General features: G+C 46.0%; 1 protein-coding gene across 5 annotated transcripts in view; it reads left to right on the forward strand.

Annotated features, from left to right (window-relative positions):
• CPNE1 (copine 1) overlaps window positions 1-22,633 on the forward strand; it is an 87,579-nt gene that overhangs the window by 28,988 nt on the left and 35,958 nt on the right. For all 5 annotated transcript variants that reach the window (XM_014598369.3, XM_014598371.3, XM_019485572.2 and 2 more), the window contains 4 exons: window positions 14,666-14,794; window positions 16,541-16,720; window positions 19,206-19,280; window positions 19,499-19,570. In XM_014598369.3, the coding sequence (XP_014453855.2) occupies window positions 14,666-14,794; window positions 16,541-16,720; window positions 19,206-19,280; window positions 19,499-19,570 (456 nt within the window). The remainder of the gene's footprint in view (window positions 1-14,665; window positions 14,795-16,540; window positions 16,721-19,205; window positions 19,281-19,498; window positions 19,571-22,633) is intronic.

Consider the following 22,633-nt stretch of genomic DNA (forward strand, 5'->3'; position numbering starts at 1 on the left):
GAAATAGCTCTTGGGATCAAGCTGCCACTGACAGAGATGGCATTTCTTCTATGAGGTTATTACTTGTCTACAAAAAATTCAGCTGTAACCAATTGTTGTGTAAACTAACCATATAGCAATGGTGTTGCGATTACCATGAAAAATATGATAAAGTTTGAAGTAGAAGTTGAGAAGGAGAGTTCCTATTCCCTCTTTCCCCTCTTTATTACAGAGAAACAACTTCAGACTTTTTGACTGTTGGCTTTATACTTTTCCATAACCTCAGTGAAGGGTAAGGTTATACTGAGGACAACTACAAAGCAATCATAAAACAATAGGAACTATTGAAGGCTAGCTATGAATGAACATGGTCTTTATGCAGGAGAAATAAGACCCAAGGCACTCTGGAGAAGAGTAGAACCATACTATGCAGCGCAAACTCCCCTAAATTTTACATGAATTTAAAATATATTTTTCTCTGACATACTTGTCAGTCTTGGTCCCATTAAAAGCATGCATACTTATGGATTACAGTTGATTAATGTTATGTTTGAACAATGTTTTCAATTGTAATTAAATCAGCATGGAGACTTTACATTTTTCCAGATGTCCTAGCTCTCTGAGGTTTTTAAATCTTCTATGATGTTCAGGTGACCTGGTTCAAAACCCCCTTCCCCTGCAATCTGCATTAGGGAAAGGGAAGCTTGTAGCTAGTTTGGGTGGATCCCTTTTAAACTGCTCCAGGACTAGGCACCCAGGAGCCTCTGAATTGAAAATTGAATTAAGAGGCTTCAGAGAGCTAAAAAGTCTTTGGTATTTGCGCTGAAGCACAATTGCTTTCTATTGCATTTCTGAAAAATGCAAGAAATCTCCAAGTCTCTGAGATGAATAGGACGGTTTAATTTTTCAGAGCTTTTGTTCCAGATTCTGCAGATACAGGTGGATAGCACCTTATTGGTTTACCCTTGCTTTGAAATTTATTTCATAACTATAATGACTAGAAAAATATCTTAAAACAAAATCAAGATTTGAAATCATGAACCAAAATTTGTGGTTGCAAAAATTGTGGAATAAATGGTGACCTGGGGATATTATCTAGATGACTCTCTCCTGTAAAACTGATTTCATTTTAAGTTTCACTATTAAACTATTCTTGTATATTAAGGAAATCTAACTGGTTTGTGTAGAACCTTATACTCAACCGATATTTAAGCTTCTGGAATTACATGCAGGACTCAGAATGCTTAGATTAGACAGTTCTTTGGTGTATTGCTTCTACATATGAACAATGCATGTTCAAGAGCTGTTCTTCCTAAAATATTTTTGAGATTTTTCTTTTTTTTCTTTTTTGATTGCTGTAACTAAAGCACCTCAATTGGAATGCTACTAAGTTATTTACACCCCCTTTCTGCCAGAGTAATAGTTTGAGTTGGCTTGAAAGTGTGAACTGAAACTTGGCTTCTTGTCTGTATTGGAATAGGATAACTTATTTTTGAGGAAAGATGAACTAACTAGTGAAGCCTACTTAGCTAAGCTATTTCAACCTAAATCTTTAATAACTAGACCCCACCCCCCACACACACACTTTATAAGACATGGGTTGATAGAATCCAGAGGTTATCCTGTACTAAATATGTGCAATTTAAGAAGGTGCCCTGTATGACCTCAAGTCTTCTAGGTTCAGTCACTGATAATGTCCTAACAAGAGCATGTAGAAGAGCTATATGAAAACCACAGTATTTCATTCTGGCTTTGATATATGGAGCAAGCATGTGGGGATAGCCCAGAGGGTAAGATTCATACAAAAGTTATTTCCCCAACCAACACCTGTTTTGATAAGGAAATGCAAAGATTGGTTAGGTTTAAAACTATAAGCTGGATGCACTTAACATTGGAAAGTGGGTACAGCAGAATCCAAATGAAGATCATATCTCACATCTGGTACCTCTCTCCAGTAAGACCAAACCTCCAGTGAGAAGAAGAACGTCAGTTGGGAGGGTTTTGAAACTGAATGCTGCTCATGAAAATATAAGTGGGTGATCTACATGTTATAATACTAATGTGACCTCAAGCGTAAGTTGGCAGTTGATTCTAACATCAACACTTGCACAGTAACAGTTGAAACTACTGTTTTGGGGTTGTGTGTGGGGTTTTTTTGTTTTTTTTTGTTTTTATTTTTTTTAATACAGTTGATGACAACCAGTTCTAAGAGAAATTCTTAATGAAGTAGCAAAAGAGCTAGTGGGGGTCTCTAACCCATGTCTTACATTCATTCCAAAACATATATATATATATCTTGGTTTCTCAGTCCCCGAGTCCTCGGTTTATATACACATGCTGCAGAAGTGTTTCTTTTCAAATTACTATAACAATGTGCTTCAAATCTGATTTGTATGGAACTCCTGGTTCAGTAGGCTTTGCAAACCTTGGTTCTGCTTAGACTGATAATTGGCTAGTTATGATCAGTATTTTCTGATTGACATGTTCAAGAACTGGACTGCCATGGCCTAACTTCAATCTCCTGAATGGTTTGAGATGTGGATGGATTTTAATCACTGAACAAAAGGGCAAGGTAGCTCATGGGAAACTAGTATCAGAGCTTTTTGTGGATGTAAGATGGGTACCAACAAATATACATATGTTTGCTGCTTAGGGTTAATTGATAAAGTCTTGAATGCTTGTCTGAATGTATTGGTAGCTTTTCCTTCTAAATTTGGTTGCTCCCCCTTAGTGGCAGCAAAATTACTTTATCACTACCCCTAATAGGTCAAATATTTCAGGAAGTGTCTGTACTGTCCAAAGACATGTTCCTACCCACCCTTCTTGTAAACACTTGGGTTAGTGATAAAACCTCTTGTGCTTTGAAACTTCCCAGAGAAAAAGTATGTGTTTTGGAATACATTTCAGGGGAAATCTAACACAAATGCTTAATTTAAAATTAAGCAATAGGAAATCTTGGGGGAGACTTATGAGTGCTGCCACCTAAAATGTCTGTCACTAATTTCATAGTTTCATCATTGGTAGGGTCAGAAGGGACCTGAGCAGATCAAGTCTGACCCCCTGCCATGGCAGGAAAGAGTACTGGGGTCAAACAACCCCGGCAAGGTGTTCATCCAGCCTCCTCTTAAAGACCCCCAGGGTAGGAGCCAGCACCACTTCGCTTGGAAGTCGGTTCCAGATCCTAGCTGCCCTGACAGTGAAGTAGCGCCTCCTGATGTCTAGTCTGAATCTACCCTCTGCCAGCTTGTGTCCATTATTTCTTGTCACTCCTGGGAGTGCTCGGGGGAATACTTGGGAGTGCTTGGGGAAACATGTTAATTTAATGGCTTAATTTAAGATACTAGTGATTTGACTGATAGGAAGTAGGAAGAAAGATGGGGGACTACTTGGAAAATGGGGACATTAAGAGTCAAGTAAGTCTATTTTGTGATATGGGAAGTTCTAAAGTGACTTGGAAAAAAATCCCTGTTGGAAAAAATATGAATGTGCATTGCGTGTGTTTTGCATCATATAAATTCAAAGCCAGTGTTATGATAGTCTTCCTACAAAGGATAGTCATTTCTTGGAGATAGTGAACCTTAAGAAGAGGAGACAGTTTGCTGAGTAGGCAAGCCATGCTTTAGATCTTGTGCTGACCTGTGTGTGTGAACATACAAATGGAGATGACAGGAATTGTTCTTTCCAGCATCTTATCTAGTTTTGCATGAAAATCAGACTGTTACAGTAGGTAACATTTAAGGCTTCTGGCTATAGAGCTAAGGCTATAATTCTGTTTCCTACATTGTAAAAAGCTGTATTTGAAGCTATATTTTTAGGAACGGAAGCATGCATAGGAGGGCTGTAAAGAACTACATGGACTTCATAATAGATTTGATCTATATACTAAACTGGGATGTGGAGACACAATATAGATGGATCTGGGAAAAGGACTATCAGAGCTACTGTTAAGCGGCTTTGAAGAAATGTGTTCATCAAATGTAATGGCAGACTTTTGAGGCTGGGTGCACAGCCCCTTTGTGGTTGAATGATTGTGTTATATGGGAGGTCAGTAATAAAAAGTAGTCCAATTAAAGGGACGTGTTGTGGGGGGGAGGATGACTTGCCTGCCTCTGACTATATCTAAGGTGTTTTGTCCATTTCTAAAGTTTCAGTAAAATACATTTGGCATCATTTTTTTTTATACTGCCATTATCATTGTGTCGTCTGAATAACTTCCAGAAATGAAGTGTCATGATTCAAATCTGAAGTGTGATTTTAAAGCAGTAGTTCCCAATCTTTTTAGACTGTGAACCAGCATACTGCAGACCAGCAGCCAACCAGTATGCTGGTCACTTCTGGTCTGGCAGCCAACCCTTTGCGGACTGGTACTGGGCCATGGCCTGGGAGTTAGGAACCTCTGATTTAAAGGATAGCCCAAACTTTAGGTAGATATCTGTGGCCAGTTGAGGAAAGTTTTTCTGAAATGAGCTGAATATGATAGGTACTTAGTAGGGCTGTGCAAAGCTTTAGTCCCTGATTCAATTCAGCCCACTTCAGTGGCCAAATCTTCGAATCCAAATCAAATCATAGGACCTTTTAATCTTTCTGAATCGAATCAGAACCTTCCAGATTGATTCTGAAAGATTTGGATATAGACAAAGCTTTAAATGTTTTTTCTACATACCTCTAGGTAGCAGGCGGCTCATGGATGCTGCGGTGGTAGGGCACATGGAATGATCCACAGAAGCACGGGACGGGGGGGGGCTCCCCAGTGCACTCGGCAGCAGACCTGGAAGAGGACCAGAAGCATTTCTGGTCCATTTCTGGGTACTGGGGAGTGCGCAGGCCTTCCACCCCCGCCCCCGGGCTCAGCGACTAGTGCCTCCTGGGTCTTGGGGGGAGGGGGGCACCTGGGGTCCCCCTGCAGCTGATTTGCCAAGCCAGGGGGGCACAGGGAGGCCCCCCAGTGTGCTCCCTGGTGGACTGGAAGTACTTCTGATCCACTTCGGGGTTCACTGATGAGCACACGGAGGGTGCCTCCCCCCCACACACACACTCCTGTGGAGCACTCCATCCACCCCAGCATTCATGAGCCATGCCTGGTACTTTGAGGTATGTAGAAAAAACATTTAAAGGTGTGTCTATGTCCAAATCGCTGAATCAACTAATTGAATCACTGGCCCCAATTCAAGCCAAATCCGAATCGAATAGGACCCGTTTTGCACACCCCTGGTACTCGGTTGATACCTATAGCTTTCTCAGATTTTATTATGGTACTGACTGGTTCCCAGAAAGATCAAATAATCTGGCCTTACGTTAGACACACCCTCCCTCCTTCCCCTTTTCCTACAGTGCTCCTCAACGCTTTAGAACAGTTCTCTGCATGCTCTTAATACTGTTATTACTTAGTGTAACGCTGTCCACTCACATGGGTCACTATTTATGCCTCTTTATAATTTGATGGGGACAGTCTATACCATGAGCAAGACATCAATTACAGATTAAAATGCAGTAATTAAAAAAGATGCCTTGCCACAAAGTTATTGAAACTTCTGTTGGTGAAAGAAGCCCTAGCTAGGAATGAAGCTTTCTGTTTTCAGATTCTCTAAGACATGTTTGTATCTTTCAAACTCCCTTCCCCTGGCCAGGACAAGCAAGATGCAGCCTTTCAGTCTGTGCACAGTATAAAATAACCACCCCAAAGGTTTCCTATTAAAGAAAGATGAGTTAATCATATGCTAGTCCTCATTTTTCTATTGCACGAAGCATAGGACCCTGTTTTTCTTTGTCAAGCTGCATCCTGAGGCGAAGAAAGTCGAAGTGGCTAAATGTAATCTCAAAGAGATGGGGTCTAATCCTACAAAAATTATTTTGCGTATTGGTGAAAAACAAAACTTTTAAAGACAGAGAACCACATTAATTATCTACAAAGTACTGCTTGTCCCAAGGTATTAGAAACTCGTTTTTGCTTTTCTTTCTTTTTTTTTTTTTTAAGATGTAAACAGATCCAGGATGGATTTAAGCCATATTTCAGATCAATAGCAAGTTCTACAACTCTCTCAAAAAATAATCAAGCAGAAAATGCTTTCTTTCCTTTCGTGCTAATGGAAAGTAAAAGAATTCTATATAACTATTTTAAGGCAGCACAGATTGTTCTTTCATCCTTTACTGTTTCCCTTTCTTTAGAAAAATCTTCTTAGGAACAAGATGGCCCTAAGAAAGAAACCTAGACTAGATTTTTTTTCTCCAAATCTACATTCTGAGAGAGCACCTTTAACCAATGGGAAAAGCCAGAGGAGATTATAAAGAATAACAGTTATGTTCCCTTTAAGTCAAAGAAAAAAAATTGTAGTCCACATTCAAATGTAGGTGCTATAATTGAGGTGGAATGAGATTTGCTTCAATAGAGCAAAGGCCAACCAAGCATGTATAGAAATTTTACATCAACAAGAAATAATGTGTAATTAATCTAAAAATGGATCCCAGAAAGCTGTCTCTTTCATAGATGATCGCCAGGGATCTTGGTTTTCTCTGTTTAAAAATTGCAAAATTGTTTTAAGCAATCACAAATTCTCTGATTTAAAAATCCAAAATCTGTGATTAAAGTAAAACACCACACGTGTATCAGTTGAAGACAAAGTTTTATTGATATATTTACAACTTCAAAACAGTTAGGAAGCCTACCAGTGCCTCAGTTGCTATAATAAAATACATTCTAAATACCATAAATTTTGGAGTTTGATTTTTGGGTTTTTTTATGATGGAAAATCAGATATCTCCCTGCCGTCTTCGCTCACTAGGACGTGGGTCCAGCTGCATCTGTTCCCCTCCCCCCTCCCTGCTTTGTGGTGCTGAGCATCCCTGACATGCCAGTGCCCCTCCCAAACCACAGACCTCCAGCCCTGCCAGAGGGGGCCCTCAGCTGCCAGGGCTATGGGGCCAGGGACCTGGGTCTGCAGCTCCCTGCCCCCCCCCCACAGCAGAGCCTGAGCCCCAACTGCTGCTCATGGGAGGTGGTGGCTGCTGCAGCAAGGCAGTGTGGAGCCTGGCTCTCCCTTCCCCATGGGCAGCATGGCTGAAGCAGAGCATGTGGATGGGGTGGGTATAGACTGCCTGTTGCAGGTTTGGGCTCCTGCACACTTCTGCCCTCCTGTGGCCCAGCAGGGCCAGGTGGGGGAGCTCATGCTGCTGTTGTGGGGTGGCCCCTGCTGTCTGACAGCAGTGAGGGACACAACTCCACACTGCCACTCCTGCTGCTGCCAGGTGGGTAGGGGGTGCCTTGCTGTGGTGGCCCAGGGCTTCTGACAGCTGCACAGACCTTCCTACCCAGCTCTGCCCTGCTGTGCAGGGTCCCATCTTCTGGGCTGCAGAGGCTCCAGGAGTGGGGGCAGCATGGCAGGGAGAACACCTCTGCCCCTGCCCTGTGCACAAATCTGGGAAGCATGTGCCCCCCACTGCCCCCTGGAAATACACGTAGCGGTGGGGAGCCAACCCCTCTCCCCATCCCCCCAGATGAGCAGCCTGTGGCCCCATCGTGCTCCCTGCCCAAGCCTTGTGGCTGCGCATGGCCCCAGCCCTGCCCAACTCCCAATACAGCAGTGTGCACAGCAGTTAGGATTCAGCCCCCACCCCTGCATGAGCCACCTGTGGCCCCATCCCATTCCCCACCCTGTGACCACGCATTCTGGCCCTGGGCCCCACGCACCACCCAGGCTGGATAGCAGCTCCAGCCCTGCTGAATTCCCCCCCCCCGGCCAAATTACCTGTAGGAGCTGCTCTCCAGGCTGCCTGACTGCCCTTCCCCCGCTCCCTCCAGCCCCTAGCAGATTGGAACTCAGCAAGGGGAAACCCATAATTTCCCCCACTTTTCTCCTTGTATTTTACCACATTTTTCTGTGGCAAATGGAAAACTTGGATTCCTGATGATCACCTTCAAGAGCTATTTATCCCACAGGGACTGCCAGAGCAGAACAGTCCTATTTATGTGATCCTGGATGCACTTACAGGAGACACTTCACTGCAGAGCTGGCAAATGAGCTCTGCAGTAAAGCATCACCTTCTACATGTGTGGTGCTAGTAGGCTGAAATAAGTTAATTAACTCTGTTGTAGGACAGTACTGGCCAAGACAAGTATAGTGAAGTTATTTCACCTCCTGAGTCTCAACCACTACTGCCACTGCATTCTCCTCAAGGGCCATGACTTTCTTGGACAAAGAAAGGTAGTTAGCTGTGTAGAGATGTGATTCAGTTGACCTATAGGGTACCTTGACTTCTGCTTTTGTTGAGCAAGTTTAGGTAATCAAAGCCTTGAAATGACAAGTTGTTAAAGACCTCTCTAACAGTTTTTCTAGAAAATATTTTCTCCTGTCATAAAGCAATCACACTCTCCTTGCATTTTGCTCTGTCCTGAAAGCACATAAGCAAGTAGTTACTGGTAGTATTCTCTAGACCAGCAGTTCCCAAACTGTGAGTCACAACCCCAAATGGGGTCAGAACGTCAGCAGATTGGGTTGGGGGGCTGTGGGTTGGGATTGTGGGGCAATGCTGAGGAAATGGGGCCATAAATGGGGTCATGCTGAGGAAAAGTTTGGGAAGCACTGGTCTAGAGTAAGCTGTTGGGCAGCTGTCTTGTTCAGGGGATTTCCTAAGCAGCTGTGAAGCCCAAGAAGTCCTTGTGATCCTGAAGACCAGCATATTCTTCATAACCTAAGGATCAAAGACCAAGCTTCATGTGTCATGCAGTCGCAGGCTTAGCAGATGGACCACAGTAGACTGAAGACACAAGAGGGTGCATCCAGATGGGCACAGACCTGTCTGTGGTGCCACACACCACACATGTAGGCATTCCCTGTGCTGCTATCCTGCAGTGCAGGGAGGGATCCCATGGTCAAAAAAACTCATGCCAAAACAAGTGTGGCAGTGCATGTGGAGGCAGCGTGCATTGCCCAAAACCGGAGCCTGGCTGACTGGAGCCACACTCCGGATGCTGACCAAGCTTCCTGTTGCAGGACCACCACAGCTGCAGATCCTGGAGGTCCCCAGGACCCCAGGTAAGGCTGTTGGGACCAGCACAGTTGCTAGCCCCAACATCCCCTATACACATTCCCGCTCATCTGGACACGCCTATAAAGACTGTCTATATAAAGATACACAGAGGCATCATTTCCCATAAAACCATTGACATTCTCTAGATTCCTAGCTGAGAAACATCAGGGCTAGTGCTCTTGTATTTCTGCTTTTAGACTCGGGCTTTCAAATAAGTAAGATTAGGTGTATGGCAAAGATTCATATTGGAAACCCTTTCCATTAAGCTGCAGTGCTGCTTTTTTCAGCAAGATGAAGTGGTTGGTACTATATATATTGGCTATCCCTTGATATAAGGATGGTGTCTGCTGGGGGCGTAATTACTGGTGAGTTTTAAGGTGGCTGAGGAGTGTAATCCATTCTCTGCAAGTTTTTCCACAGATATGACAATTGGTGCCTTGCAGGGGAGGGGGGCACAACTATTGGCCAGGAAGTTGTGCACTTTCCTTCCTCCTCTGCTGTTTCTCAGTGTTCTGAGCAAAATGGTTCTCTTCAAAGTGGGCTATGGCTTGATGTACAGTGCAGCGCCATTGAGATCTGTTCCCAGTCAATATGTCCCAATTTGCCAGGTTGATGCCACCCTTAAGCTATGCTTTCAGGATATCCTTGTAACACTTCCTCTGTCCTCCACGGGTCCTCTTACAATGACTAAGTTGAGAGAAGATGACTTGCTTCAGAAGACGAGTGTTGGCCATCTGCATATAGCGGCCAGCCCAGCAGAGTTGATATTCCGTGTTTTTTGCCTCAATGCTGGTTATATTAGCTGCAGAATGGATACTGGCATTGGAGCAGTGGTCTTCCCATCTAATGTGAAGGATCTTCCTGAGGCAATGCTGAGGAACCATTCCAGGCACTTAAGAAGGCTTTGTGACCCATGTCTCACCCACAGAGGAGCATGAGGATAACCACTGCATTGTAGACCATGTTCTTAGTTTCCATCTGCAGATCTCGGTCAGCAAAGACACAGCAAAGCAGCTTTCCGAAAGATATGCTAGCACAGTAAATCCTATGTTCAATTTCTACATCAAGACTGTGACTGACTGGAGGGGTGGCTGCCAAGGTATGAGAAATGCTTGATGTTTTCTAAGGGCTCTCCCCCAATGGTAATTTGTATGGGGAGGGGGACAGCATATGCTGGGACAGGTCTTCCCAATGTTAAGGGAGAGTCCCATGCTGTGATTGGCACCTGAGAAAAGTTCAAGGGTGGACTGTAGATCAGTCTCAGTGTGCACAAGGATAGCAGTCTTCAGTGTACTGAAGGTTGGTATCCATCAAAAATGCTGGAAGGAACACTTCAAGGCTCTACTCAGCCATGAATCTGAGGTCTCAGCTCCATTCCTCAACACCCAGTAATAGAACCTCTTGCTGATCCCCCATCCTTCAAGGAAATCTGGCGTGCCATCATTCAGACCAAGAACAATAAGGCACCAGGCCCAGATGGCATCACCACAGAGGTCTTCAAAGCTAGTGGAACAGCACTAGAGCAAAAATGTCACTAACTTCTCATCAAAATATGGGTTAAGGAGTAAGTTCCACCTAGCTAAAAGAATGCCAACATTGTGATCATCTTCAAAAAAGGGGACCAGTGTGTGGGAACTACTGAGGCATTGTCCTTCTCTCTGTTGCCGGGATGGTTCTTACTTGCATCCTTCCGAAACACCGCTGCGCGCGCCCCCCCGGTACGGAAGATGTGTTTCCACAATCCCAGTGTGGCTTTAGACTATCATGCAGTTCCACCAGCATGATTTTGTTGCACAACAGATCCAGGAAATGTAAAGAGCAACACCAGGAGTTGCTTATGGCATTCATTGACGTAACCAAGGCTTTCAACGCCATCATTTGTGAAGCCTCATGGCAGGTGCTGCTAGGTTTTGTTGTCTACTGAAGTTCATCAGTTTCCTCAGGCTACTGTATGACGGGATGACCGCCACAGTCTTTTGCAAGGGATCCATTTACCATCTGTACTGGTGTCAAGCAGGGCTGCATTATTGCCCCAACCCTCTTTTTCATCCAATTTGCTGTGATTTTGATTCTCATCTGTGACCGCCTTCCTCCTGGAATTGGGGTTCAGTAGTGAATGGATGGTCAGATTTTCAATCTGCGGCGCCATCACAGCAAAACTGAAGTTACCAAGAGTGGCATCACAGACCTTCAGTGTGCTGACGACTGGTTGGTACTAAGGATAGGTCTAATCAGACAGTAATTAACATCTTCTTTCAAAGGTCAGTCATGGGACCTTAAGATCTGTTTGCTACCTCAAATTTCCCTGTGAAAGCAGGATTTCCTTAAGATTAGCTACAGGAGGTAGCGACAAGAATCAACTTGGATCTACTGCTTATTTCTCAGACATTTTATGTGAACTCTGGGGCAAGCCAGTTCCTTGCTTTAGTTTTTCAGCTGTTGAAGGAAGGGCAGGGGTGGTGAGGGAGATCTGTCAAAAATATTGGACTCAGGAGTGTTCATATCTAGATAAAATAGTGGTAAATACTGTACAGAGTGGACAGAAATGAATAATATGAAATAGCATAACCTCAGATGCAGCACAGCTTTGATGAGATCTGAAGATCATCTTAATAATTTTAAGTCTTCTGGTACCCCCCTGATGAAGGATAAAGTCTCAATGTCTTCCAAGCTGGAACTCAGCAAGCAATGTTTGCCTTCAAGGGTTTATTAGTGTGGGACAAGATTACACTCATCATGGGGCTGTGGCACTCTCCTTCCAAGTATGATACCAGTTGGGTGAGGTTCTAGGGCCTGGACAAATGATGTGGTAGGTGGAAAGCTTGTGCTGTTCTTCCTTCTTCATGCCCCACAATCTTGTTTGGTTCTTCTAGAATGTGGCTACTGTCCTCTTGCTCTGTGCTCAAGTCTTCATTGCTTTTCATTGCCCTTTATAAACTGTGGAGGCAAGAAGGAAACCCGAGTCCCTCATGCCTGATTCTCCCTGGTAGGGTAGGATGGTACCTACGAATCTGACCCACGGGGGAAGGCTACGCCAGCAAGGGCAAACTTGTTTAAGTAATTAACAGTTGATTCATTGTTAACTCCTAATGCTGGAGCTGACAGCCGTGTTGGGGCCGGCTCCGCGAGGCAGCCGCGCTCGAAGCGAGGCGTTTTTCTGAGCGGCTTTAGCGCAGGGGCCCCAGTGCCGGCGGCCGCGCTGTGTCCGGCCGAGACCTCCTGCCCCGTTGTTGCGCGAGGAAGGGAGGGCAGCGGGAGCTGGGCGGGCAGGACGTCCTGAGCCGACGGGCAGAGAAGAGCCGGTTTCTTCGTTGTCCTCAGCGCCGGGACTCGGAGACCGACACCGCGGAGCATCAGCGCCGCCTCTCACCGGTCTCTCGGCCCCGAGCACGGTCCGCGCGGCCGGGCGGGGAGTCGCCGGCTCTTCCCTGGGCCCCAGCGCTCGCTCCCACGGGCCGCCAGGGCTCCCGGTCCGAGCGCCACTGACGTCCTCCCCGCGGCGCTGCGGGCCGGGCCGGGCCGGGCCGGGCCGCGGGAGCGAACGGGCAGCGCCTGCGCGCAGGCTTTGCGTCGCGTCCGTCCCGTCCTGCCCCGGCCGCCCGCGACCCCGCTGCACCCTCAGCCGGCAGGCCTGGGCCGGGCCGGGCCGGGCCCGCGCGGGGCGGCGGCGGCGAAGGCTCCGCGGGGCTCGGGGTCGCTCCGGTCGATGTTACTGCCTGCCTCGCGCTTGTCACCGCCTTATTGGGCAGGGAAAGGTGACTGGGGGGCACCTCCCTCCCCGCGCTGCTCCTCGCCCGCAGCCTCGCTCCCCAGGGGCAGGAGCGCGGCCAGGCGGGCGCTTCTGCCCCGCAGCGGCGGCCTAGCGCCCGAGAGGCGCGGGCGCGCCGCGGAGGTGCCCGGTGACGGGCGGCGTGTGGAGGTGCCCCCGGTCCGCGGCCGGGCAGCCTCCCTTCGGGTGTCTCGGGCGCGCTGAGTCGGGGGCTAACAGCTCGTGAGCAAGGGCACAGCCTGCCCGAGATGGAGAAACGATTATCGCAACAAGCACCGGTTTTCTGTTAGTCGGAAAAAAAGTTTTCACCTGCAGCCCAGGCACCCAAACCTGCGGGTGAGGGCCGGCAGGGACCCTGTGTGTGGCAGGTGGGCAGGGGGTCCAGCACAGCGGTAGGTAGGACAGGGAGCAGAAAGCAAAGCAGCCAATTAGGCAGGGACTGCAGGGCTGGGAGAAGAAACAGCAGCAGACTGGGCATGGGAGGGGGATCAGAGTGGCACCTGGGGAGGGTGCAGAGCTGGGGTGATTTGTGGCACACCTGCCAGAAAGTTTGGCCCCCTACTGAATGATATCCAGATGCACCTGTTTGATTTTCAGGACTAGCAGAGCAGCATCTAAAAAGTTATAAAACTATAGGGGAAGAGGGCAAATTTGTGGAATAAAGACTCCATAGAGAGCGAGTCCCCCTTTTCTCTTTACTCAGCAGGAAATGGAACAAGGGTTGTACATGGATTTATAATAAATAACAGCCTCAAAGTTTTTTTTTAACATTTTATTCATCATGTCTCTACAAAAATGTATTTGAAAATGCTCCTAAGTAAAACTTACTCCTCTTTTTCCAAATAAAATTAGCCTAAAATACTGTTTTGGGGGAACAAGTGATGGTACAAAAAACAAATTTTCCAAGTATCCCCACTTCAGCATATCAATTTGGGAATCAAGGAAAGGATGCCTATAAAAATGTGTATCTTTAAATTAGTACACACTTTAAAAATGCATTCATTTAAACAACTGCACAATGGTATACAATGCTGTGCCAGTCAAGCGTGTATAATTATAGACTCTGCACTTAAAGTAGGTTATTGAGAGAATAATTAAATAAGGAATGTTTCCTTTACAATCATTTTTATACCCACACTACAATATTCTTTGGTATGTCCATTTTCTTACTCAGCAACAGTACAAAGGCTTAAAAAAATAGATTACTAGAATTTTGGTTGTAAACTAATTAAAATATTGGCTTGTCTATATTTTTCAAGTTTATATTTTCAAGATGTTAAATTTTAAAATGTAAAAAACCCCAATTGCCTGGTTACTCAAAGCTATCCACTAAATTCAGTAATGTTGGTTGTTCATGTTTGGGTTTTTTTACGAAGAGGTATTCCATGTAGCGCTTGGGATGAAAATAGTTTCCAGCTTGCAGTTTTACTGGCATGAGCCGTTTTCACTTTGCATGTTTTAGTCCAAGTAATAAAGTTTCTGTAAGGAGGACCTTTTGTCTTTTTAGAGAATACAGAGTGTACTGTAAGCAATCCTGAGTGGAGCCATTAACTAATATAAATTATATTAACAGTCTTTTAAGTTGCTGTGTATTACAGCCCTTGAGCACAACTTGTAAGAATTCTGCACGGAACCTTTGTTTTAAAAAATATCCAAATGTAGATAAAATAATGGTAAAACAACTTTTAAGTGTCGCTGTCTTCAAAAATTGGAACTGAAACTCTTGGGAGATTCTCCCACTCTCTAAATGTTTTTTCTCTAATTTAAGGTTTTTTCAAGGTGATGTGTTGCTTACTGTTGTGTTTCACTGTTTTCAGTGTGAAGGATGTGATTTTATTGGCAAGTACTTTATCAGTGTTTACATTTATTTTTGTTCTCAATTCTTTCTGGCAGATGGCTCAGTGTGTGACCAAGATAGAACTGTCTATATCCTGTGAGAATCTCCTTGACAAAGATGTTGGCTCAAAATCTGATCCTCTGTGCGTCTTACTCCAAAACATAGGAGATGATCAATGGGCAGAGGTAGTAATAGTAGTAGTAGTAGTAATAATAATAAAGGCCTAATTTTACATAATGCAAAAAAGTATATTTTGAGAACATTTTTATGTTTAAATGTTTCTAGTTGTTCTTAATTGCATAATGTGTAAATATTTGCAGGAGTTAATTATGCAAATTAATACTTGGTGAAAGGATTTGTGATTTTTAGTTTTCACATTCCTCTAGGGAATGGGACTTAGGTTTTTTGGGTTTTTATTTAAATTATTATTATTACAATATGCTGTGTTCCCTTTCTCTGAGAGATCCCTGTGAGGTGAGCACTTTACATGGTGCTTCATTGGCTTTTTTTCCTTATATTTTACACTGTTTCTAATAAAGGAATAGAAAATTGATGTAAATTCTTCATTAATACATGAGTAAGAGTTCCAGAAAGGCCAGCAGAAGCCTATAGCAGTTGCTAGATTAAGCAGCCTAGATGTTGCATGCTTCCATTACTGTCATATAGATCTGCAAGAAAATTGGGAGACAGGAAGACGGACTTTTATGTAAGAACATGTGACTAATATGATTACCAGGGATCCTGGTTTTCTCTGTTTAGTAATCCCAAATTCTCTGATAAAAGAAAAAAAAAATCCAAAATTGTCTGATTAAAACCCCAAAAATCTGTGTTTTTCCGCTTTGATTTTGTTTTTTTTTTTATTATAGGAAATCAGAGCTCCCCCTACCCCCTTCACTCACCAGGACTCAGGTCCAGCTTCACCTCTTCCCCCTGCTGGTTTGTGGTGCTGAGCAGCCCTCATGTGGTGCTGAGCAGCCCTCATATGCTGCTGCCCAACCCATGCCATTGCCCCTCACTCCCAGCCCACAGCCTCCTGGCCTTGCCCATCACTCTCAAACCACAGCCCCCCATCCTCCCAGACCTGCTGGTACACCAGCCTCCTGACCTGCAGCTTCCTGGCCCTGCTGGGGCCCTTCATTCCCAAACCATAGCTCCCCACCCCTGCTGGTACCCCTCATTCCTGATCTGCGGCCCCCTGTGTTGTCGTCGTCATCCCCCCTCCCCCTCCACCGGAGGGTGCCCCCAGCTGCCTCCTACCCTGGCCAGCCCTGTGAGACCCACAAGACTACAGTGGAGGAAGGTGGTGGCAGGGGCCCTTCAAGGGTGATGCGGAGCTGTGTGCCTGGGCCGCTGGGGGCCAATGCCCATGCTTGCAGCTGGAAAACTGCCTGGGAGGGAGGGGGGCTGACCTTGGCCAGGCTGCCTGGTGCAGCATGGGAACCCCAGCCCAGGGCAGGGTGTTGCCACTGACATCCCCTACATCAGCACTGAGCACTGCATCAGAACCCCCTGCCCTGCTGCAGGTCTGGTGCCTGAACACCTCTCCCCACCACTGGCAGGCACCCACAGGCACACACACTCACACACACACACACACTCACACACTTCGCACACCCTCCACACACATCTGCCACACACACGTGCCCCACACAAAACCACCCAGACAGTCCCCAAGCCCTGGCTTTCCAACCCTCTCCTGTTCCATAGACTTACCTGTATCCAGCTGCTAGGGCTGCTTCTACCACCCTGCCTGGAACTCTGCCAGCCTGCAAGGGGAACCCATAGTTTCCTGCTTCAAAGGGAACAATCCGCATCTTTCTCCTTCAAAGGGAAAAAAATCCACGTTTTTCTGCATTTTTCCACAGGAAAAAGAAAACCTAGATCCCTTATGATTACATAAATTTATCATCTCTCTCTCTCTTTCTGCACAGTTGGATCGAACTGAGAGGATAAAGAACTGCCAAAAACCTGAATTCTCCAAGAAGCTGCTCATTGATTATTACTTCGAGAAAGTACAGAAAATAAAGTTTGGCGTGTATGATATTGATAATAAGTCTTTTGATTTAAATGATGATGATTATCTTGGAGGGACTGAGTGTTCATTGGGACAGGTACTTGTAAAAATACTAGATCAATTAGCATGCAAAATGGGGTTAAATGTATGTTTAATTGTGTAACTGAGAGAAGGAACTGAGGCATCAAGAGCTTTTATGTGCCTAAATATTAAAATACCTACTTCCTTAGGCTAATCTGTTCCATCGAAAAGAAGCATGCCAGCAGCAGAGCTGCCCAGAAATACTGATTCATTGAGTTTGGGCTTCCACAGTTTCCGGCTCTAGGGCAGACAGTCATGCCATAGCTTCCAAACTCTGCCCTGGAGCCCTAAACTTGAAGATCTTGGTTGTAATAGAGGATCACTGGTGGCTCTGCAGTAGGGAGCCTGGAAGCTCTGAGAACTCTAGCTGGAGCCAGGGCTCTCAGAGCTAACAAGCTCCTCTTTACAGAGCCATGACTTGTAGTCTGAGTCCTTCAGCAGTCTTCAATACAAGGGCAGCCCTAGCTCCCAAAAGCCTGTTTTGCTTTGTGAAACTAGTGTTCTAACCAGTTTTACTAAGGTTAGTGTAGTTTGTGAAACTAAGTGTCAGTTTTACTGTGTAGTGGCACAGTTTGGGAAGCTGTGTCATTTTCCACTGTTTCTGAAACACAGTTTTCCAATTGTTTTCAGTTTGTTTGGAACTTTGAAAATGACGATTTTGTCTGATTTGTACTGAAATTAAATTTTGCAAGTATAAATATTTTGGACTAGGAATACTGCTATTCAGTCGTCTATGACCATTAAGTTTAGTCTGAGATGGCATAGAGTTCTTCCAGTTCTGGTGTTCTAAAAATAATGCCATCAGAAATGTAGTACGTCTTGCTTTCCATTCAGAATGTTATTTTCAAATATGCCTTTGGGGCATTTGTACTGCCTGTATCTGACTTCTCTCCTTCAGCGTAGGACCTTTTGAGCCCTGACCACAGCAGTTTTGTTGCTGGCTCTAATGTCCTCTAAAATGGGATGTCCTGGTTGGTCATCTCTGACTAACTGAAAGATCCATTCAGTTCCTAAACATAAATAGCTTTTCTTTGTAGTGTGGTCAAAAACTTGCTTTTAGTGTGAAAATGTCCTGTTATTTGTCTCAACCCAAAGTATTTTGTTGCTTTGTTTTCAAATTGGGATTTTCTTTTTCTTTTTTACTGTTTTGGCTGAACTTGTAAGTCCCTGTATTCAATTTTGTCAACTGTCTCTTTAATTTTTAAATTAAAAATCTCAGGCGAAGTTCTAGGGATTGGTTGGCAAAACTGCTTTGATTTTGAAGAAAATAGGGAAATACCTGGAGCTCTGGTTAGCAGAGCTACATTTGTAATTGTGTAGACATTAAGGATCTGATTGATGGTTCCTGTTAACACCTTCCAGCATAGCACCCTCATCTTGTTATTGCTTGTCCTTGCAGTACAGTTTTATATGTTGACATCCTCCATGAATTGTATGCTGTAGCAATAGAAGTGCAGGGAAGAGGAGGCACACATAGGTCTGATCTATAATTACACTGGTAACAGAAGTTCTGGTGGTAGATAGCAACTGCCACTGCCAGGCCACCAGTCCATAAATATACACTAGTTCTTCTGGTAATTCTATTCAGGAAACTTACTACCAGGGAGTGAAGTGTATTGGAATTCTGGCAAGTTATGTAGTGCAGACCAGGCCATAGTTCCTAAAATTCATCCCCCTCCATCCCGTCCACTGTGGTGGCAGGGAGGTGCAAGTAGTATGGTGGGGGGGAAGGCCTCCCATTTGCCCTCCCTACCTGTGCTGGCCCCCCTGCTGCTGCCCAACCTTCCTCACCACTTACTTTATCCAGTGGCTCTGGATTCAGCTCTAGCCTAGGGTACAGAGCACATAATGGCTCCAGTCCTGGTCAGGGAGCTGCAGTGGCAGCCGCTTTGGCCCTGGTTAGGCAGCAGCCCTGACCTATTCTCCCATATGATTCTTTGACCCATGCTGCTACCCAGTTTCCCGGCCTGTGCCCCCGGCCCCGTCCCTACCACAGCTGCTGCTGACTCCATGACTGCTCACTCCAAGCAGCAGCAATGGTGGTAGCTCTGACTCCAGCCCTATGATAGGCTCCAGCTCATTGGCCTGGGGTGGAGGAACAACCACCTGCCCTAGGTTAGTATTTAAATCCAAGACATCCTGCCCACCCCCCATGTTGAATAGGGATTCACATAAATATGGTAGGTATTCGTATAAATCTGGTATCTTCCCATATCTAAAATTTCTTGAAAACTTATTGTAAAATCTCTTTTGGTGTCAATGAGAGGCAAAAATTAGAGGTGAAGGATTCAATTGGGATTTTGCCAACGGGTATCAGAACTTGAATACAGAAACCTCATGATGTGTAGAGCTTTATAATAAAATTTTTGGAAGGACTCAAGATATTTAGAAGCTTAATCATATGGCAGTCAGGCTTCAAAGTCGAAATATTTTGAGACTTTTACCCTTGGATTGAAACCATGTTAACTCCATATTTCTGTATAACTGTCATTTGGCTTTAGATTGTGTCAAGTAAAAAACTCACTCGACCTTTGGAATTAAAAAAAGGAAAACCAGCTGGTAAAGGCACCATTATGGTAAATATCATCATCTTTTCTTTGTGTATAGACTTATTTTGCTGCTTACTTTCACTTAAATTGATTTGAACAAATTAGTTTGAAAATTCCAGCGTTCATAAACTGTATCACTTGAATTACCTCTAGTATTCAAGAGAAGTGGCTGTTTTAGATATATTATGCAAAGTCCTTTTCATGTGCACTAGTAATCAATTTGCCTTTAAATTCCTATAATACAGATTTCAGCAGAAGAGATTAAGGACACCAGAGTTGTAAATCTTGAGATTGAAGCACGGAGTTTGGACAAAAAGGTAATGACTCGTGCAGTCTTACATATTTTAATAGATACAGTTAGGACTTGCAATGAGGTGGAATTTAGGTCTCCTGTGTACAAGTTTGTGTTCAGATACTGGTTATAAACAGGAATATGACCCAGCTGTGCAAGGCGGGTGGCGGTGATGCTGGGAGAGGTGGCTCTGGGAAATTTTGGGGTCACTGTAGCCTCCTGCTTAGCACTACCCCTGCTCGGGGCACTCTGCTCTGCTGCCTTTCTCTGAAGAGCCCTGCACTGGCCACACGTCCCTTGACCACCCTGCAGCAGGGGGCTCCCAAGAGAAAGGCAGCAGAGCAGACTGCTCCAAGCAGGGGTGGTGCTAGAGGAGCACTTGAGGGCCTATACTTCCCATAGCCACCCCTCCCAGCACTGCTGCTGCCCACCCCACACAGCAGAACCTGCTCCATCCCCACCTGCTCTGAGCCCAGCTCTGGCCTAGCCCCGCAACTGGAAAGAGCCTGGCACAGCCCCTGGCCCCAAGCCCACAGCAGGCAACCCGCTCTCATCCCATGCAGAAATCCGGGGGGGGGCCACATGCCCCCCATGCTTCCCCCGGGGGTGCACTCAGTGGTGGCCAGCTGCCCCCCCCTCCCACCGCCTCCAGATGAGCCACCCACTGCTTTATCCTGCTCCCAGCCCCAGGGTCCTATTCACCACCCCAGCTGGGCAGCGCCTGCTCCTGCCCCTGCCCCGCTCCTTTCCTCACCATGGGGGCCTCAATCAGCACCCCCCCACACACACCCCTTGCCCCCAACAGACTTACTGGCAGGACACTGCTCTCCAAGTTTCTGGGCTGCATTCTTGGCCTCATGCATGCTGCAGCTGCGCACATGCATGCAGCATTTATCGGTAACATTATTGGCCAAAAAAATCAGCTGCCAGTAATGTTAATTTTCCTGTTATCGGTGCTGATCTGATATGTAACTGATAAATTGGTGCACCTCTATTAAAAACCATTGCATAATCTATTAAAACTTGCTTAACAGGCATATCTCAAGTAGATTTGGTGCAGTGTGTAGCTTCTTGCTGGTCTTGGCAGGAAAAGGAATGTTGGTTCATTTCTAACTATTCGTTATAATTGAAAGCATTTATAGTGCAATTAAGGTGTTACTTGTTCCATAAGTAGTAATCTTGCCACATGTTAAAGTCAATTAATGACACAATAATATACCAAACAAGCCCCAAAGATGTTCCACATTTGTGGCCCATTTGTATCGCACCTTAAATTGAACATGTGGCATATTGGGGCTAACCCTTGACAGATCCCTACCTGATGCTCAGCTGGGTGTCAGGACCCAGCATTGGTCAGCCCCAGGGTCTGGGACAATCTGCCTCTGGTGTGATCAGTGGAGCTGAGCTGGGGGCAGCCCAGGGTCCTGGACGCAGCTGCTCCCCACCCAGTCCCTAGAGGCAGATGAGAAGTGGTTGCCATAAGTCCAGCTTTGGGTCATATAACCCAGCTCCCTGCTCAAGACAGGATCATCCCTATCTAAACCATTCTAGACTAGTGTTTGGCTTAACCGGTTCATAAAATTGTATGAGCAACCCTCTAGTAGAAATACCAGGCACAATGCCTGTGGAAACATCAAAAAACAGTCTAACTTGGCACAAATAAAGTAGAGGGACAAAGGAACTGTCAATATCCTGTCACTGCAAAGGTAGGAAGTAGTCTGTTAAAATACTTGAGCAAAGTTGCAATAGTCCAGGCTATAGAGGAGGAGGTTGCAGAAGTCAAGGTGCTAGATAGGGGCCTGGACAAGAGTTTAGTAGGGGTGAACCAATAAAGATTTTCTTGGCCAATACCGATAGCTGATTATTAACCAGCCATATCTGATAACCGATTTACAGCAATGCAGCCGGGCAGTGTGGAGAATAGCTCCCTGCACTTATATCTGTGGAGGGGAAGGGGCATGGAGTGGGGAGAAGATCAAGGCCCCCATGTTGAGGGATGGAGTGGGACAGGGGCTGGCACTGGGGGCGCTGCTCAGCCAGGGCACTGCATGTGACCCAGGGCTGAGGTGGGAAGCAGGACAGAGCCACGGGCAGCTCGTACAGGGGATCAGTGTCCTGGCACTTAAAAATGGCAGCAGAGCATTTTAACTAAAGTTCACTGAATGAGCTATAGTTTAAGTGCTGCTGCCACCACCATTTTTAAGTCCAAGGACATTTTTAAATGGAGCAGAGCTGAGTGGGGCAAGGCCAAATGCAGGTTGCCCAGTGTGGGCTCAGGGCTTTCTGCTCTGCTGCCTTTGCCCCAGGGGCCCCATGCCAGCCGTGCATCCCCTGCCTGCCTGGCAGCAAGAGGCACAACTCGTTGCCCCCCATGTGGCCAGTGTTGGGGGCTCCCAAGAGAAAGGCAGCAGAGTAGAGAGCCCTGAGCCAGCAACCTGCATCTACCTCATGCACAAATCTGGAGGGGCACATGCCCACCCACCCCCATGCCTCCTCCAGGGGGTGTGTGCAATGGCGGAAAGCTGCCCTCCTCTCCCCCCCTTTACCCCCCCCTACCCGCCATGCTCCCTGGACAAGCTGCTCGTGGCTCCATCCCATACCCCCCCATACCCCTTCCCCTCCACAGCTGTACCTGCAAGGAGCTGCTCTCCACACTGCCTGGCTTAATTCCTGGCCACGTGCGTGTGCGTGCCCCCTGTATCTTGTTCCCAGCAGCCCCAAGCAGGACCTCCCTTGCTGCCCACTTGCAACAGAAAGTCTGCCATTTCCTGAGGGAACCCAAGTATATGGGGGCCCCAGCCCCATTAGTGAGAGAGAACTCGGGCATTTGGGGGCCCTGGCCAGGAGGCTTAATTAATTATATTTATCAGTGAACATTATTGGCTACACCAGCCAAGGAAAGCCAATAATGTAAATTTCCCTTTTATCAGTGGTGATCCAATAAGCAACCAATAGAGTTTAGCTGTCAGGCTGGAGGAGATGCAGATCTTTGAAATGTTGACCCAAGCCAGAGATTCTCAGCCAGGGTATCAGTGCCATGGGATCCTTTTAAGTGTGCCACTTGTGCATGATTTGCAAGATGAACGCA

This window comes from Alligator mississippiensis, chromosome 9 (assembly GCF_030867095.1).
Source record: "Alligator mississippiensis isolate rAllMis1 chromosome 9, rAllMis1, whole genome shotgun sequence".
Lineage (NCBI taxonomy): Eukaryota > Metazoa > Chordata > Crocodylia > Alligatoridae > Alligator > Alligator mississippiensis.